General features: G+C 47.0%; 1 protein-coding gene across 3 annotated transcripts in view; it reads left to right on the forward strand.

Moving 5' to 3' along the window:
• LOC109904406 (CUB and sushi domain-containing protein 3) overlaps nucleotides 1-18,090 on the forward strand; it is a 657,725-nt gene that overhangs the window by 606,865 nt on the left and 32,770 nt on the right. For all 3 annotated transcript variants that reach the window (XR_004202892.1, XM_031788837.1, XM_031788836.1), the window contains 3 exons: nucleotides 1,778-1,954; nucleotides 4,941-5,120; nucleotides 8,069-8,242. Coding sequence is in view for 2 of the 3 variants with exons in the window: in XM_031788837.1 (XP_031644697.1) it covers nucleotides 1,778-1,954; nucleotides 4,941-5,120; nucleotides 8,069-8,242 (531 nt within the window). In the remaining variant the exon portion in view is untranslated. The remainder of the gene's footprint in view (nucleotides 1-1,777; nucleotides 1,955-4,940; nucleotides 5,121-8,068; nucleotides 8,243-18,090) is intronic.

An 18,090-nucleotide genomic window follows, 5' to 3' on the forward strand; every position in this document is an offset into this window, starting at 1 on the left:
CTGCTCCCCAAACCTCATCTGCATCCCAAATAGCACCCTACTCCTTATGTGGTGCACAACCCACAGGAATCCAGTCAAAAGAAGTGCACTATTTAGGTAATAAGGGTTCCATTTGGGACAGCCCTCCACACCGCTTTACAACACCCTGCTTCCCAGCACCAAGCCAGTATTAATGGTGTGGTTTTCTCTTCCCCTTTTCCTCTCTTCCTCTGCTCCCTCCGACCTCCCACTGTGTGAAAACACTGCTTTAAAAACAATCCCCTCCATTGCGCAGGAATCATTTCTGAAAGGTGGGAATTGGCAACAGGGAGCTTGGACTGAGATTTGATTGAAGAGGTGTACTCAAACGTATCTCTACTTACCGAACGACTGAGAAATGTGGCAGTCAGGCACCCAGAGACAAATGGCCCAGGTGTCAGACACCCAGGGACAATTGCCCAGGTGACAGCCAGACACATCCAGAGACAACCCCAAATGCTTTGTGTGTGTCTCTCTCTCTGTCTGCAGAGGAGAACACGCCTTCCTCCTCAGGCTCCTCTGAACCACCATATTCATCTCCTCTCCAACGTGACAGAATAGCGTTAGTGTCATCTCGAAACGACGGCTTGTCCTCCATGTTCCCTCTGAGCCACTACAGCTCTGCAGTTAAATAGATTTACAGATTGTTAACTTCTCAGCCCCTGAAGGCCCTGCCAGCCAGGTCCTCCACAAGGCTGACTGGGTACCTCTCTCTCTCTCTCTCGCTCCCTTTTCTCTTTCTCTATCTGAATCTAGCTTTCTTGTTCTATCTATCTCTTTCTCTCTCTCTCTCTCTCTCTCTCTCTCTCTCTCTCTCTCTCTCTCTCTCTCTCGCTCTCTCTCTCTCTCTTTCTCTCTCTGCCCTTTCTCTCATTCTCTCTCTATTTCTATCTCTTTCTCTGCCTCTCTCTTGCTCTCTCTCTCTCATTGTCTCTCTCATTTTTCTCTCCCAGCCCTTCTCAGCTTGTATCTATACTTATTCCATTTGAAGTCCATCATGGAGTCTGTTTTACGTCCCTTTCTCTGTGAAAGACTGATGTTTCACATTTCACTCAGCCCAACCCACCCACAATACCACCCTTATTCCCTCAATAGTAGTGCACAACCCCTAACTCATGACTTAATGACGTTTCTTTGACAGTGGCAATGTGGATTTATTTTATACTCTCACTAAGTACCTCACATATGGAAACATGGTCAAATGTTTCAGGGACACAATCATGGTAAAATGCTTGTTGATTTCCCTAAGCCTCCTTCCATAGCTCTTGAAATCCCACTCTGGACATTGCATAAGTCATATCCACGAGGATCCCTCCAACAATGGCTGCCCTACCATTCCACTCTTACCTAGATGCTAGTCGTTTCTCTCAACTCTTTTGTAAACAGCTTTCAAGTACATATTTCCAGGAAAATGACTGTTATTTGGTTAGACCGAGTGGATGCTATGGGGTTAGAATGCCAGAGTAGGGAAAGGGGCAGTGATTATTTCATGGTAGGGACAAATACTGTACTTAGCATTGACACACAGTATCAGTCCATATGAATTTAATCTTTATTTAAAGTGCATTTAAATCTGCAAAAAATCTGCAGTCTTTATCAGAGATGATTCCATACTGTAGATGCTCAAATCTAACCAATATACAGTATATATTGTAATATATGTACAGTGCATAATGTGATGTAACAACTTCATATGTATTTTGAATTATCACATAAACCCAATCATTCAATCGAACTCTATCTGCATCTCTCTCTCCAGCGGGGCAGTGTGGGAACCCAGGCAGCCCCAGTAACGGCCGTGTGTACAGGCTGGACGGAACTACCTACTCTCACTCGGTCACCTACTCCTGTATGGACGGCTACCTGCTGACCGGCTCCACCACCCGCCAGTGTCTGGCCAATGCCACTTGGTCTGGCACTGCCCCCAACTGCACCAGTAAGTCCTCATAAACCCTCCTCACTGCCCCCAGCTGCACCAGTAAGTCTTCATAAACCCACCTCACTGCCCCCAGCTGCACCAAGAAGTCCTCATAAACCCATCTCACTGCCCCCAGCTGCACCAATAAGTCCTCATAAACCCATCTCACTGCCCCCAGCTGCACCAATAAGTCCTCATAAACCCACCTCACTGCCCCCAGCTGCACCAATAAGTCCTCATAAACCCTCCTCACTGCCCCCAGCTGCACCAGTAAGTCTTCATAAACCCACCTCACTGCCCCCAGCTGCACCAAGAAGTCCTCATAAACCCATCTCACTGCCCCCAGCTGCACCAATAAGTCCTCATAAACCCACCTCACTGCCCCCAGCTGCACCAATAAGTCCTCATAAACCCACCTCACTGCCCCCAGCTGCACCAATAAGTCCTCATAAACCCATCTCACTGCCCCCAGCTGCACCAATAAGTCCTCATAAACCCACCTCACTGCCCCCAGCTGCACCAATAAGTCCTCATAAACCCATCTCACTGCCCCCAGCTGCACCAATAAGTCCTCATAAACCCATCTCACTGCCCCCAGCTGCACCAATAAGTCCTCATAAACCCACCTCACTGCCCCCAGCTGCACCAATAAGTCCTCATAAACCCACCTCACTGCCCCCAACGGCAACAGATCTGGGACTTGATCCTGCACCAGCCCATGTCATCTTATTCATTATGGTCTGAAATGTCTGAGACGTTTTAGGACTAAGGGCACTGGACTTTTTTGTGTGCTTATTAACAGGGCTGTGTGAAAAATCCTACTGATAACGCCACAATCATTTGGGGGAGATTTCAATACATATAGACAGTAGATATGACTCAGCTAAATGTACACAGATGTATTTCTATGTTCGATTGTGATCTTTCATTTTCATATATTTTTCTCATAGATTACCTATTTTGATCAGGTCCTATCATATATAGGGCATAGCGTAAATTAATGGACTCAGGCTTAAGACAGAGTTGCATCCCAAATTGCACCCTATTCCCTATATAGTGCGCTACTTTTCACCAAAGTAGTGCACTACACCTCTGGTCAAATGTAGTGCACTATATAGGGGAAAGGGTGTCATTTGGAATGCAACCAAAATCTTGCATCCTCTCCTCATGACAATTCAAAATGCTGCTCCTCTCATCTAGGAAGGGAGAGCTGGTCGAAGTGAGGAAGCTCTTTAAGGTAGCCTGCGGGTTAGGGATTGAGACAGAACGAGGAGGAGTCACACATACAGTGACTTGCGGGTTGAGAGAGAGGAAAGGTCAGAAGAGCTCTGTGCCCCTGCTCCAGCAAGATAAGGAAATCAATCCCTATGTGCCTCTGTTACCTTGTGTACATTACCATACCCTCCTCTGCTCTTCCCACTTCTTCAGATCCTCCACAGTCGAGTAGACAACACCAGGGAGTCGATGTGATTTAAATCCAGGCCCAGGGGCGAGACAGAGAGAGATAGACAGAGGGAGAGAGAGATGGAGAAAAAGAGAGAGATAGAGAGGGAGAAAGAGAGAGAGAGAGAGGAAGAGGGAGAAAAAGAGGAGAGTGAGAGAGACTTACTCCACTTCAGGTAGATAATTCCTCTCTACCACTCCTGGTAGAGAGGTTCAGATTCAGTTCATTCAGAAATGGATGACTAGATCTATGAACTACTGCCTGTCTGTCTCCATATCCCCACTAGACATACAGACCATACTGGTTCCTCCAGGCCAGGTTCATTGCCTTTGATCGTATGCCATTTAGTGCCCATATTTTTTTTACCGGGCCTGTTTTTATCTTTACTTCGCTCTCTTTCCATAGAGACCTTGGTTTACGTCCCAAAATGGCACCCTATTCCCTATAGTCATAGTGCTTTGATCAAAAGTATTGCGCTATATAGGGAACAGGGTGCTATTTGGGGAAGCATCCCTTGCCTGTGGCATGTTAAAGTAGGAATGATTGATGCGTCTTTACATGTGTTTATTGAGCAGGCTGAGAAGGGTGATGCATGGTTGCTATCCGGGGGTGGAGTCGTATTAGCATTTTGGTCGAGCCATTGTTCACGCCACCAAGACAGTTTTACAAGCTAACGCCTCCGATGATTGATTCTGAAGCATCATTCACACGTTTTTCCACAAAAGACACAACATGTATGGAAAACTGTGATTCCGGAATTGATATATAAATCAATAGGGGGGGAACTTTTTTTCCAAAATGAAAAAATAAATATGGAAAGTACTTTTGGGGTTTGTTGTGAGCCACATGGGAGTACAGAAGTACTAATGTGTTTATTTGACCTTTTTCATCTGAATTCCCAGGTAGACTCTGGAAACATGCAGCGTTCTATATTCTGCTCTCCGCTTTCCTCCCTATACCGCCCCTGTTTGTTCATCCATAGAACAGAAGGGAGTGATAGTTGTAAAAGATCGACAGAATTGATTATGGAAGTTAAACCCAGGAGACCCCTGTATGAGAACACAGCTTCCCCTGCTTACAGCTATTGATTTTCTCCTGTGATAGTGAGATCTATCATTGTGAATTAAAGAGGCGAGGTGGTATCTCCTCAGTGGACATATCTGTTGCTGGCTGCATAAATGGGTAGTTTCAGATGATTTGTGGATTAGGTTTCCCGACGATTGTTGTCACAGCCCGATTCATATCTCACACCGGACCAACAATGGGGCCTAAATCGCACTTCGACCGCCGTCATAGATATCACCATCTATAGCACAAAAGAGCCAAAAAACATAATGGTTTGTTACAGAGTCAAGTCTCTTACTGGGAATGTATCTTTTTTGTTATGTGCTTGTTTGCTGCAACCAAGTACTCTGTGTCACTCATTAGTTTCTTTCTCTTTTTCCCCCTTTTTCTTTCTCTTTTTCTCTCTCTCTCTCTCTTTCTTTCTTTCTTTCTTTCTTTCTTTCTTTCTTTCTTTCTTTCTTTCTTTCTTTCTTTCTTTCTTTCTTTCCATCACAGTGATAAATTGTGGTGACCCTGGGGTTCCAGCCAATGGGATGAGGTATGGAGAGGACTTTGCTATTGGTCAGAACATCACCTTCCTGTGTGCGCCAGGATACACCATGGAGGCTGACAGCTCAGCCGTGCGCACCTGCACCTCCAACGGCACCTGGAGTGGCATCATGGCATCCTGCAAAGGTGAGGCCTAGCAACACATGTGTAGCATGATGTACTTCATTACCCATAATGCTCTGTGGAACATATCTTAATAGCATTCTGGCATCATGACATCCTTCAAAGACAGGGCCCTTTAGAGGGTACTACTTTTAGCTAGAACCCTATGAGCCTTCGGTTTGTTTATTTTGATACTTTTTGAGTGTTGGAATCTGTATCTATACCTTAGAATATAGTTCAATGACTCCCAGTCTCAGGGAGGAAATAATCAAGGTTGGCATTGTCCCAGAGTTTCAATACAGATTGGTATAGCTTATTCACAGTAACACTAAACACCTGCTGGTTCCCTTCCCACACGGGTTGCCTGAGCAACAGCAGCCTAGATGTCTTTGTGTCCTGCTAGCAGTCACAGAGGAAGAGTTTAAATACAGGATAGCATTGTGCTTTGGTTTGTTATTGTAATATCCTGTCTTGTTGTTGTTGACACTATATGCCAGGCAGAAAAGGTTTCTCTTCTTCCTAAAAAAAGCTTTCTCAACTTGCATAAAATGCTGCTTTGTATTACCATTATCTTGGACAAATTACAATTAACACAGATATGGCCATCCATTTGAACAGGTTAGAGTTGAATCTCTTGGCTCTGTGAGAGAGTGTGTTGTACATACATATGTAACAGCTGCAGAGTGATATCTTGGTGCAGTGCATTCTTATGATGCACAGTTGGATCTATGAATATGGATGTTAAAGTGTCGGGAAGCAAACTGAAAATGGAAATGGCTGGGTGAAAGTCTGACATTGGCTTTTAACAAACTGAGTACCTAGCTGTGTGTGTGTGTGTGTGTGTGTGTGTGTGTGTGTGTGTGTGTGTGTGTGTGTGTGTGTGTGTGTGTGTGTGTGTGTGTGTGTGTGTGTGTGTGTGTGTGTGTGTGTGTGTGTGTGTGTGTGTGTGTGTGTGTGTACATGTACTGTATAAGTATGTGAGAATATTTGTGTTCTGCGCCTGTGAAATGCAGGAGCTGTCAGAGCAGCTGTGAAACCACTGCATAAACATATTATTCATTAGCTTAGTACAAGGCAAGCTGGTCTACTCTCAATGGACGAGCCACCAAGCATGTCCAATACTAATTCAGAATATTAATAGAACATTTGGGAACTTATTACACGTTTATGGCTTTTATTACCGGAGCACATAGATGACAATAAGCACAGCCAATGGGCTTGACAAATGTGTTTGTTTTTATAGTCAGCTGAATAATTGGGAGGGAATCACTACCCTCTCAGTCAAAGGGTTTTGGTGAAAAGTAGTGCACTATATAGGGAATAGGGTACCAATGGGCTCTGGTGAAAAGTAGTGCACTATATAGGGAATAGGGTGCCAGTGGGCTCTGGTGAAAAGTAGTGCACTATATAGGGAATAGGGTACCAATGGGCTCTGGTGAAAAGTAGTGCACTATATAGGGAATAGGGTACCAATGGGTTTTGGTGAAAAGTAGTGCACTATATAGGGAATAAGGTGCCAGTGGGCTCTGGTGAAAAGTAGTGCTCTATATAGGGAATAGAGTGCCAGTGGGCTCTGGTGAAAAGTAGTGCACTATATAGGGAATAGGGTACCAATGGGCTCTGGTGAAAAGTAGTGCACTATATAGGGAATAGCATACCATTTTGGACACAACCAAAGTCTCCCCCTGCAATTTGACAACATTGCTTTAAACCTACCACCAATTTGTCTTGTAACTATATGCCAGCTCCCACATGAGGTTCCTTCAAGATATCACCCCCCCCCCTACCCCCCCTCCCGCATAAGAATTGACAACCCTGCCTAACACCCACCAAGCCTAGCCAGTAATCTACAAACACTGAGATTTCCCCCATCAAAATAGAATCCTAATTCTCTTGGATTACCCCTCTCTGAACTCTGCATATCCCACTCGTGCTGTTCCTGCTCAAACGCCTACCTACAGTGCTATTCCTGTTATCCAGTGAGAGCAGTATCCATGGTGCACTATTTTGGAAAGCCTATCTTACTGCTATTCGGTGAGAGGAGTGTGTTTATTGTACAGTCTGCTGGAAAATATATTTCTGCCCACAGTGTTCTGGAAAGCCTTATCTGCTGTTACTCTAATTCAGTGAGAGGAGTATACCTGTCTCCACATAGTGGTTGGCAGAAGTCAGTGTGAATAACAGACATGGGAGAGAGAGAGACTCACTCTACAGAGTGCAACATGAGTCATCCAGCCTATCCCTCTCACCCACTCAAGCGTGGCGTAGGCTGGGGCGCAGCGAGACTCCCAGGCAGCTCTCAGACAAACAAACAGTCCCTTTGACTTTCTCTACCTCCCTGACGTCGCCCCCCCCCCCCCCCCCCCCCCACCCCCAACACTTTCATGTTTGTTTAGACAGTCATTGGCTGAACCCCAAATGGAACTCTATTCCCTATATAGTGCACTCCGTAGCTATTGGGGATGCAGTCGTCATGACACCCGGAGGCTAGTGGTCTGAGAGAAAAGCATTAGTTCTGTTTCAGTTAGACAGCTGGCAGTAAATGTCCACTAAGGGTGACATTATATAGCTATACTACATGGTCATGCTTCGCACAGCCACAAATACTCCTTAGACCTAATTTCCTAAGATTTTGTTGTTGAGAATGTGTTGTTTTAGTTGTTAGCCTGGCTGTGGCCCTTTTCCAAAGGTTTCCTGTGTGTTCACTGTTTGCTTTAATGCAATGAATGGAATGGTAAAGTATAATTCATCCCTAATTGATTCATGAGATTCCTTACAGGGATAATGAGGGTTAAGTAAGAGAGTAATTCAGCATTAACTACAGTATTACACAGAGAGTAAACTCCCTCTCCCCTTTGCCTTTCTGTCCTCCCTCCCCTCTCTCTCATCCTCCCTATTCCTGTCCTCTATCCAACTACACCCACCCTCTTTCCTCTTTCTCACCCCTCTCTCCCTCTCCTCTCCCCCCATAGCGGTGACCTGCGTGGCACCCTCTGCCATCTCCAATGGGGTCCTGGAGGGCACAGACTTTGAGTGGGGCACTAGTGTGAGCTACAGCTGCTCCCCCGGGTACGAGCTGTCCTTCCCTGCCATCCTCACCTGCGTGGGCAACGGCACCTGGAACGGAATGGTGCCTCAGTGCCTACGTGAGTAGCACCAACTCTCCTCTCCTCTTCTCTACTGTTCTTTTGTTTTCTGTTATTTTGTGCTCCTCTCTCGCTCTCTCTCTCGCTCTCTCTTTCTCTCTCTCGCTCTCTCTCTCGCTCTCTCTTTCTCTCTCTCGCTCTCTCTCTCGCTCTCTCTTTCTCTCTCTCGCTCTCTCTCTCTCTCTCTTTCTCTCTCTCTCTCGCTCTCTCTTTCTCTCTCTCGCTCTCTCTCTTTTGCTGTCTCTCTCGCTCTCTCTCGCTCTCTCTCGCTCTCTTTTTCTCTCTCTTTTTCTCTCTCTTTCTCTCTCTCTTTCTCTCTCTTGCTCTCTCTTGCTCTCGCTCTCTCTCGCTCTCTTGCTCTCTCTCTTGCTCTCTTGCTCTCTCTTGCTCTTGCTCTCTTGCTCTCTCTTGCTCTCGCTCTCTACTCCCTCTCCCTCTCATGGTTTTTTCCACTCTCTCGCACATCGATGCAACTTCACACTCTCTGCAGTAGTACTAACACTCAGTGTACCTGTGAAATTGACATTTTGTCGCATTCTTCATGTACTTGTTTCCTTGTTTCAGTTTGGCAAATATGTCCACAGTATCTATAGTTCTATGACTCCATAGATAGTCAGTGACTTTTAGTGGTGATTTGTTTTTAAAACCAATAGCCTAAACTTTATTAGAAAAGGTTAGAACAAAGGGTACTTTGTACTTTATTAAGAACTATAAATAGCAGGTAATAAGCACAAGTTATGTAGAAAGTATTCAATGCTATGTCACCTTTTCTCAGCAGATTCATACAAACTATGAACAGTTGATTACCGTGTTGTTACCTTTTTGTTTCCTGTTAATTTGCTGTCGTTACCATTTTATATCCTTGCTGTTGCTGTGTTATTTCCCTGTTGTTGCTGTGTTATTTCCCTGTTGTTGCTGTGTTATTTCCCTGTTGTTGCTGTGTTATTTCCCTGTTGCTGCTGTGTTATTTCCCTGTTGTTGCTGTGTTATTTCCCTGTTGTTGCTGTGTTATTTCCCTGTTGTTGCTGTGTTATTTCCCTGTTGCTGTGTTATTTCCCTGTTGTTGCTGTGTTATTTCCCTGTTGTTACTGTGTTATTTCCCTGGTGTTACTGTGTTATTTCCCTGGTGTTACTGTGTTATTTCCCTGTTGTTGCTGTGTTATTTCCCTGTTGTTGCTGTGTTATTTCCCTGTTGTTGCTGTGTTATTTCCCTGTTGTTACTGTGTTATTTCCCTGGTGTTACTGTGTTATTTCCCTGGTGTTACTGTGTTATTTCCCTGGTGTTACAGTGTTATTTCCCTGTTGTTGCTGTGTTATTTCCCTGTCGTTACCATTGTATATCCTTGTTGTTGCTGTGTTATTTCCCTGTTGTTGCTGTGTTATTTCCCTGTTGTTGCTGTGTTATTTCCCTGTTGTTGCTGTGTTATTTCCCTGTTGTTGCTGTGTTATTTCCCTGGTGTTACAGTGTTATTTCCCTGTTGTTACTGTGTTATTTCCCTGTTGTTACTGTGTTATTTCCCTGTTGTTAACGCGTTATTTCCCGCTAACAAGGACTTCGCCCCTTTCCTTCTCCATGGCCGACATGAGTAAGACATTTAAACCCTCGCAGGGCTGCTGGCCCAGACGGGATCACCAGCCGCGTCCTCAGAGCATGCGCAGACCAGCTGGCTGGTGTGTATACGGACACATTCAATCAATCGTTATCCCAGTCAGCTGTCCCCACATGCTTCAAGATGACCAACATTGTTCCTATACCCAAGAAGGTAAAGGTAACTAAACTAAATGACTAATCGCCCCGTAGCACTCACTTCTGTCATCATGAAGTGCTTTGCGAGAATAGTCAAGGATTTTATCACCTCCAACTTACCAGCCACCCTTGACCCACTTCAGTTTGCATACCGCACCAACAGGTCCACAGATGATGCAATCGCCATCACACTGCACACTGCCCTATCCCATCTGGACAAGAGGAATACCTATGTAAGAATGCTGTTCATTGACTACAGCTCAGCATTCAACACCATGGTACCCTCCAAGCTCATCATCAAGCTGGAGGCCCTGGGTCTCAACCCCGCCCTGTGCAATTGGGTCCTGGACTTTCTGACGTGCTGCTCCCAGGTGGTGAAAGTAGGAATCAACATCTCCACTTCGCTGACCCTCAACACTGGGGCCCCACAAGGGTGTGCGTGCTCAGCCCCCTGTACTCCCTGTTCACCCACGACTGCGTGGCCATGCACACCTCCAACTCAATCTTGAAGTTTGCAGACGACACAACAGTAGTGAGCTTGATTACCAACAACAACGAGACAGCCTACAGGGAGGAAGTGAGGGCACTCGGAGTGTGGTGTCAGGAAATCAACCTCTCACTTAACGTCAACAAAACAAAGGAGATGATCATGGACTTCAGGAAACAGCAGAGGGAGCAGCCCCCTATCCACATCAAAGGGACAGCAGTGTTCCTCTGCGTACATATCACAGACAAACTGAAATAGTCCACCCACACAGACAGTGTGGTGAAGAAGGCACAACAGCGCCTCTTCAACCTCAGGAAGCTGAAGAAATTTGTGTTGTCAGTTAAAACCCTGCTAAACTTTTATAGATGCACAATCGAGAGCATCCTGTCGGGCTGTATCACAGCATGGTACGGCAACTGCACCGCCCTCAACCGCAGCTGCAACTCCCTCATATGTATATACTGTACCTTATACCATCTACTGCACCTTGCGTATGCCGCTCAGCCGTCGCTCATCCATATATTTATATGTACATATTCTTATTCACCCCTTTAGATTTGTGTGTATTAGGTAGTTGTTGGGGAATTGTTAGATTTCTTGTTAGATATTACTGCACTGTCGGAACATGAAGCACAAGCATTTCACTACACTCGCATTAACATCTGCTAACCATGTGTATGTGACAATAACATGTTATTAGTTGCCGTGTTATATCCCTGTCGTTACCCTGTTATTTCCCTCTTGTTACAGTGTTATATCCCTGTTGTTACTGTGTTATTTCCCTGTTGTTACTGTCTTCTTTCCCTGTTGATTCCTGATATTTCTATCTTATTACTGTGTTATTTCCCTGTTGTTACCGTGTTATTTCCCTCTTGTTTCTGTTATTTCCCTGTCGTTACCCTGTTATTTCCCTCTTGTTACAGTGTTATATCTCTGTTGTTAGTGTGTTATTTCCCTGTTGTTTTTTGATGGCGCCGGAGGGTAGGGCTGCCATCTTATCGGCTCTCAACCAATCATGCTATTTTGTTTTAGTTTTTTTGCGTTGTTCGTAACTTCTTCTGTACACAATGTTGCTGCCCCGTGATTCACTGGAGAAGGAAACTGAGATTTCGAGGCAAAAGATCAGGGTGCCTTGCGAAGATCAGGTGACAAGTGGCTAACCTGCCTTTGCCTTCTGTTGTGATAGCTAACGTTCTAGCGCTGGAAAATAAATGGGACGAACTGAAAGCACGTATATCCTACAAACGGGACATTAAAAACGGCAATATATTATGTTTCACCGAGTCGTGGCTGAACAACGACATTAACAACATTCAGCTGGCGGATTATACACTCTATCTGAAAGACAGAACAGCAGCCTCTGTTAAGACATGGGGTGGGGGCCTATGCATTTATGTTAAAAACAGCTGGTGCATGATATCAAAGGAAGTCTCAAGGTTTTACTCGCCTGAAGTAGAGTAACTCATGATAAGCTGTAGACCACACTATCTACCTAGAAAGTTTTCATCTGTATTTTTCATAGCTGTCTACATATCACCACAGAGCGAGGCTGGCACTAAAACCACACTAAATTAGCTGTATTCCGCCATAAGCAAACAGGATTAAGCTCATCTAAAGAAGGTGCTCCGAATGGCCGGGGATTTTAATGCAGGGAAACTTAAATCAGTTTCACCAAATTTCTATCAGCATGTTAAAGCTGCAACCAGAGGGGGAAAATTCTAGACCACCTCTACTCCACACACAGAAACGTGTACAAAGCTCTCCCTCGCCCTCCATTTGGGAAATCTGACCATAACTCCTGATTCCTGCTTAGAAGCAAAAATTAAAGCAGGAAGCACCAGTAACTCGGTCTATAAAAAAGTGGTCAGATGAAGCAGAGGCTAAACTACAGGACTGTTTTGCTATCACAGACTGGAATATGTTCCAGAGTTCTTCTGATGGCATTGAGGAGTACATCACATCAGTCACTGGCTTTATCAATAAGTTAATCGAGGACATCATCCCCACAGTGACTGTACGTACATACCCCAACCAGAAGCCATGGATTACAGGCAACATTTGCACTGAGCTAAAGGTTAGAGCTGCTGCTTTCAAGGAGCAGAACTCTAACCCAGAAACGTATAAGAAATCCCGCTATGCCCTCCGATGAACCATCACACAGGCAAAGCATCAATGCAGGACTAAGATCGAATCTTACTAAAATGGCTCCGACACTTGTCAGATGTGGCAGGGCTTGCAAACTATTACAGACTACAAAGAGAAGCACAGTCAAGAGCTGCCCAGTGACACACGCCTACCAGATGATCTAAAAAACGTCTATGCTCGCTTCGAGGCAAGTAACACTGAAACATGCATGAGAGCATCAGCTGTTCTGGATGACTGTATGATCATGCTCTCCGCAGCCGATGTGAGTAAGACCTTTAAACAGGTCAACATTCACAAGGCCGCTGGGCCAGATGGATTACCAGGACTTGTACTCCGAGCACCTTTTGCTGACCAACCTATCTCTGTCTGAGTCTGTAATACCAACATGTTTCAAGCAGACCTCCAAGAACACCCAAGACCACTAAGGTAACCTGCCTAAATGACTACCAACCCTTACCACTCACGTCTGTAGCCATGAAATGCTTTGAAAGGCTGGTCATGGTTCACATTAACACCATTATCCCAGAAACCCTAGACCCACTCAATTTGCATACCGCCCCAACAGATCCACAGATGATGCAATCTCTATTACACTCCACACTGTCCTTTCCCACCTGGACAAAAGGAACACTTATTTGAGAATGTTATTCAAAAACTACAGCTCAGCGTTCAACACCATAGTGCCCTCAAAGCTCATCACTATGCTAAGGACCCTGGGACTATACACCTCACTTTGCATCTGGATACTGGACTTCCTGACGGGCCACCCCCAGGTGGTAAGGGTAGGTAACAACACATCCGGCATTCTGATCCTCAACACGGGGGCCCCTCAGGGGTGCGTGCTCAGTGCCCTCCTGTACTCCCTGTTCACTCATGACTGCACAGCCAGGCACAACTCCAACACCATCATTACGTTTGCTGATGACACAACAGTGGTAGGCCTGATCACCGACAACGATGAGACAGCCTATAGGGAGGAGGTCATGGACCTGACCGTGTGGTGCAAGGACAACAACCTCTCCCTCAACATGATCAAGACTAAGGAGATGATTGTGGACTACAGGAAAAGGAGGATCGAGCATGCCCCCATTCTCATCGACAGGGCTGTAGTGGAGAAGGTTGACAGCTTCAAGTTCCTTGGCGTCCATCTCACCAAAAAACGTACATGATCCAAGCACACCAAGACAGTCGTGAAGAGGGCACGAGAAAACCTTTTCCCCCCCCAGGAGACTGAAAAGATTTGTCATGAGTTCTCAGATCCTCAAAAGTTTTTACAGCTGCACCATCAAGAGCATCCTGACGGGTTGCATCACTGCCTGGTATGGCAACTGCTCGGCCTTCCGACCACAAGGCCCTACAGAGGGTAGTGGGTATGGCCTAGCACGTCACTAGGGCCAAGCTGCCTGCCATCCAGGACCTCTATTCCAGGCGGTGTCAGAGGAAGGCCCTAAAAATTGTCAAAGACTTCAGCCACCCTAGTCATAGACTGTTCTCTCTGCTACCGCACGGCAAGCGGTACTGGAGTGCCAAGTCTAGGTCCAAGAGGCTTCTGACCAGCTTCTATCCCCAAGCCATAAGACTCCTGAACATCTAATCAAATGGCTACCCGGACTATTTGCACCCCCCTCCACGCTGCTGCTACTCTCTATAATTATCTATGCATAGCCACTTTAATAACCCTTCCTGCATGTACATAATTACCTTAATTACATGACACCGGTGCCCCCGCACTGCCACACTGCCACGCTGATCCTTAAGACTGGGGCCTCTCAGGGGTGTGTACTTTGTCCACTCCTGTATTCCCTGTTGCCCCACGACTGTGTGGCCAAACACGTCTCCAACACCATCATTAAGTTTGCTGATGACACAACGGTGATAGGCCTGATCACCGACAACGATGAGACCTATAGGGCCTATAGGGAGGACGTCAGAGAACTGGCAGTGTGGTGCCAGGACAACAACCTCTCCCTTAATGTGAGCAAGACAAAGGAGCTGATCGTGGACTACAGGAAAAGACAGGCCGAACAGGCCCCCATTAACATCGACGGGGCTGTAGTGGAGCAGGTCGAGAGTTTCAAGTTCCTTGGTGTCCACATCACCATTGAACTATCATGGCCCAAAAATACCAGACCAAAAATAAAAGACAGTCGTGAAGAGGGCACGACAAAACCTTTTCCCCCTCAGGAGACTGAAAAGATTTGGCATGGGTCCCCAGATCCTCAAAAGGTTCTACAGCTGCACCATCGAGAGCATCCTGGCAGTTGCATCACCGCCTGGTATGGCAACTGCTGGGCATCTGACCGTAAGGCGCTACAGAGGGTTTTGCGAACGGCCCAGTGCATCACTGGGGCCAAGTTTCCTGCCATCCAGGACCTGTACAATAGATGGTGTCAGGGGAAAGCCCATAAAATTGTTAGAGACTCCATTCACCCAAGTTATAGACTGTTTTCACTGCTACCGCACGGCAAGCGGTACTGGAGCGCCAAGTCTAGGACCAAAAGGCTCCTCAACAGCTTCCAAGCCATAAGACTGCTGAACAATTAATATAATCGCCACCAGACACTGCTGCTACTCATTGTTTATTATCTATGCATAGTCACTTTACCACCACCTACATGTACAAATTACCTCAACTAACCTGTACCCCCCCCCCCCCCCCGCACACTGACTCGCACTCTGACTCGGCCCCCTGTATATAGCCTCGTTATTCTTCTTAAGTTACTTTTTATTATGACTTTTTATTTTAGCCTACTTGGTAAATATTTTCTTAACTCTTCTTGAACTGCACTGTTAGTTAAGGGCTTGGCGCAGGTGACAAATACAATTTGTTTTAATTTGTTACCCTTTTAAGTCAGCAATGCACACTAAAGTGCAACTGAAAAAGGTTGTGTCTCTGCTGGATTATAGTTCTGTGTTTTTCCATTCAACCAGGTGATCTGGTATCCGACACTGCATTTGAAACAAATGGCTTCAGAATGAAGCCAATGACGAACTTCCCCCTGTTGTAGGGACATCAGTCACCCTCAATCGTTTGGGCATTAATGCCCCTCGATTCTCCATCACTTTGATTTGGGGAACTGTGATGAACTGCAGATAACATGGTATTGAATTGAAAAGCCAAGCAGAGGCCTCCTGTTAAAGGGCAGGTGATGGGAGGCAATAAGTGGAGGGATTCCACCATGATGAGCAGCTATGCCCAATGACAGACAAGTGGACAGCTGCTGAATCATCCCAAAACGTATGAGCAAGACACACACGCACACACACATATAGCAATCACCCTCATACACAATCCAAAACGTCCATACACACACTAACGCGCGCTCATACACACACACATACAATCACACACACACATGCACACACACACGTACACAGAACTGAAGGGAGAACAAGTCACTCTACATTAGGTGGTTATATATTTTTGGCAGATTTTCTCAAACCAGTGCCATCTCCTTGGAACTCTGCTCAAAAGTTACAATGTCTGCTGCGTTTACAATCGCGGATTTGTGAAAAGCCTTTGTTTAAAAAAGTTTCAGTCTTGCTGAGACAAGGCTTCAGTCCCGTTGTTAGAGGGAATTATAAATAATGCAGGGGAATTAACTTCGATGCCACTGTTTTTTTCTCTCAGACTCAGAAACCTTAGAAGACATATTTGAACATCAGAGGATTCAACCATCTTTCCTACACCTATTGAGGATTCGGTCTCTAGCATACAACAAGCCAGAGAATCATAATTCACCTATAAGTTCATAACTCAGAGACCTTGGAAAGTACATTTGAACATCAGAAGACCCAACCATCAATTCTACACCTGGAGAATTTTCTATACAGAAAGACACCCAGGGAATCATAATTCACCCACTCGCCTTCATGTTTAGTTTACCTACATGTCTCTCAGCCTCTGCCAACCCATCTGTCAGTCTCCGTATGACAGAGTGAAGAGCGGAGGGGGTAATCATTAGTAATCTGCACATAATTAATGAGTTCTTATCTGCCTGCCCCAGTGGGTCATCAGACAGGGCTTCAAACGAGAGTCGGAGGAGGGGTTGAGGGGGTGAGGAGGAGGAGGATGTAGAGGGGTGGGGGGGAGGAGGATGTAGAGGGTAGGAGGGGTGGAGTGGGTGAAGGGGAGGAGGATGTAGAGGGTGGAGGGGGTGAAGGGGAGGAGGAAGTAGAGGGTACGAGGGCTGGAGGGGGTGAAGGGGAGGAGGATCTAGGGGGCTGGAGATGTGAAGGGGAGGAGGATATAGAGGGCTGGAGGGGTGAAGGGGAGGAGGATGTAGAGGGCTGGAGGGTTGAAGGGGAGGAGGATGTAGAGGGCTGGAGGGGTGAAGGGGAGGAGGATGTAGAGGGCTGGAGGGGTGAAGGGGAGGAGGATGTAGAAGGCTGGAGGGGTGAAGGGGAGGAGGATGTAGAGGACTGGAGGGTTGAAGGGGAGGAGGATGTAGAGGGCTGGAGGGGTGAAGGGGAGGAGGATGTAGAGGGCTGGAGGGGTGAAGGGGAGGAGGATGTCGAGGGCTGGAGGGGTGAAGGGGAGGAGGATGTAGAGGGCTGGAGGGTGAAAGGGGAGGAGGATGTAGAGGACTGGAGGGGTGAAGGGGAGGAGGATGTAGAGGGCTGGAGGGGTGAAGAGGAGGAGGATGTAGAGGGCTGGAGGGGTGAAGGGGAGGAGGATGTAGAGGGCTGGAGGGGTGAAGGGGAGGAGGATGTAGAGGGCTGGAGGGGTGAATGGGAGGAGGATGTAGAGGGCTGGAGGGGTGAAGGGGAGGAGGATGTAGAAGGCTGGAGGGGTGAAGGGGAGGAGGATGTAGAGGGCTGGAGGGGTGAAGGGGAGGAGGATGTAGAGGGGTGAAGGGGAGGAGGATGTAGAGGGGTGGAGGGGTGAAGGGGGGAGGATGTAGAGGGCTGGAGGGGTGAAGGGGAGGAGGATGTAGAGGGCTGGAGGGGTGAAGGGGGGGAGGATGTAAAGGGCTGGAGGGGTGAAGGGGAGGAGGATGTAGAGGGCTGGAGGGGGTGAAGGGGAGGAGGATGTAGAGGGCTGGAGGGGTGAAGGGGAGGAGGATGTAGAGGGCTGGAGGGGTGAAGAGGAGGAGGATGTAGAGGGCTGGAGGGTTGAAGGGGAGGAGGATGTAGATCGCTGGAGGGGTGAAGGGGAGGAGGATGTAGAGGGCTGGAGGGTTGAAGGGGAGGAGGATGTAGATCGCTGGAGGGGTGAAGGGGAGGAGGATGTAGAGGGCTGGAGGGGTGAAGGGGAGGAGGATGTAGAGGGCTGGAGGGGTGAATGGGAGGAGGATGTAGAGGGCTGGAGGGGTGAAGGGGAGGAGGATGTAGAAGGCTGGAGGGGTGAAGGGGAGGAGGATGTAGAGGGCTGGAGGGGTGAAGGGGAGGAGGATGTAGAGGGCTGGAGGGGTGAAGAGGAGGAGGATGTAGAGGGCTGGAGGGGTGAAGGGGAGGAGGATGTAGAAG

The sequence above is a fragment of the Oncorhynchus kisutch genome, linkage group LG14 (assembly GCF_002021735.2).
Source record: "Oncorhynchus kisutch isolate 150728-3 linkage group LG14, Okis_V2, whole genome shotgun sequence".
NCBI classification, from domain to species: domain Eukaryota; kingdom Metazoa; phylum Chordata; class Actinopteri; order Salmoniformes; family Salmonidae; genus Oncorhynchus; species Oncorhynchus kisutch.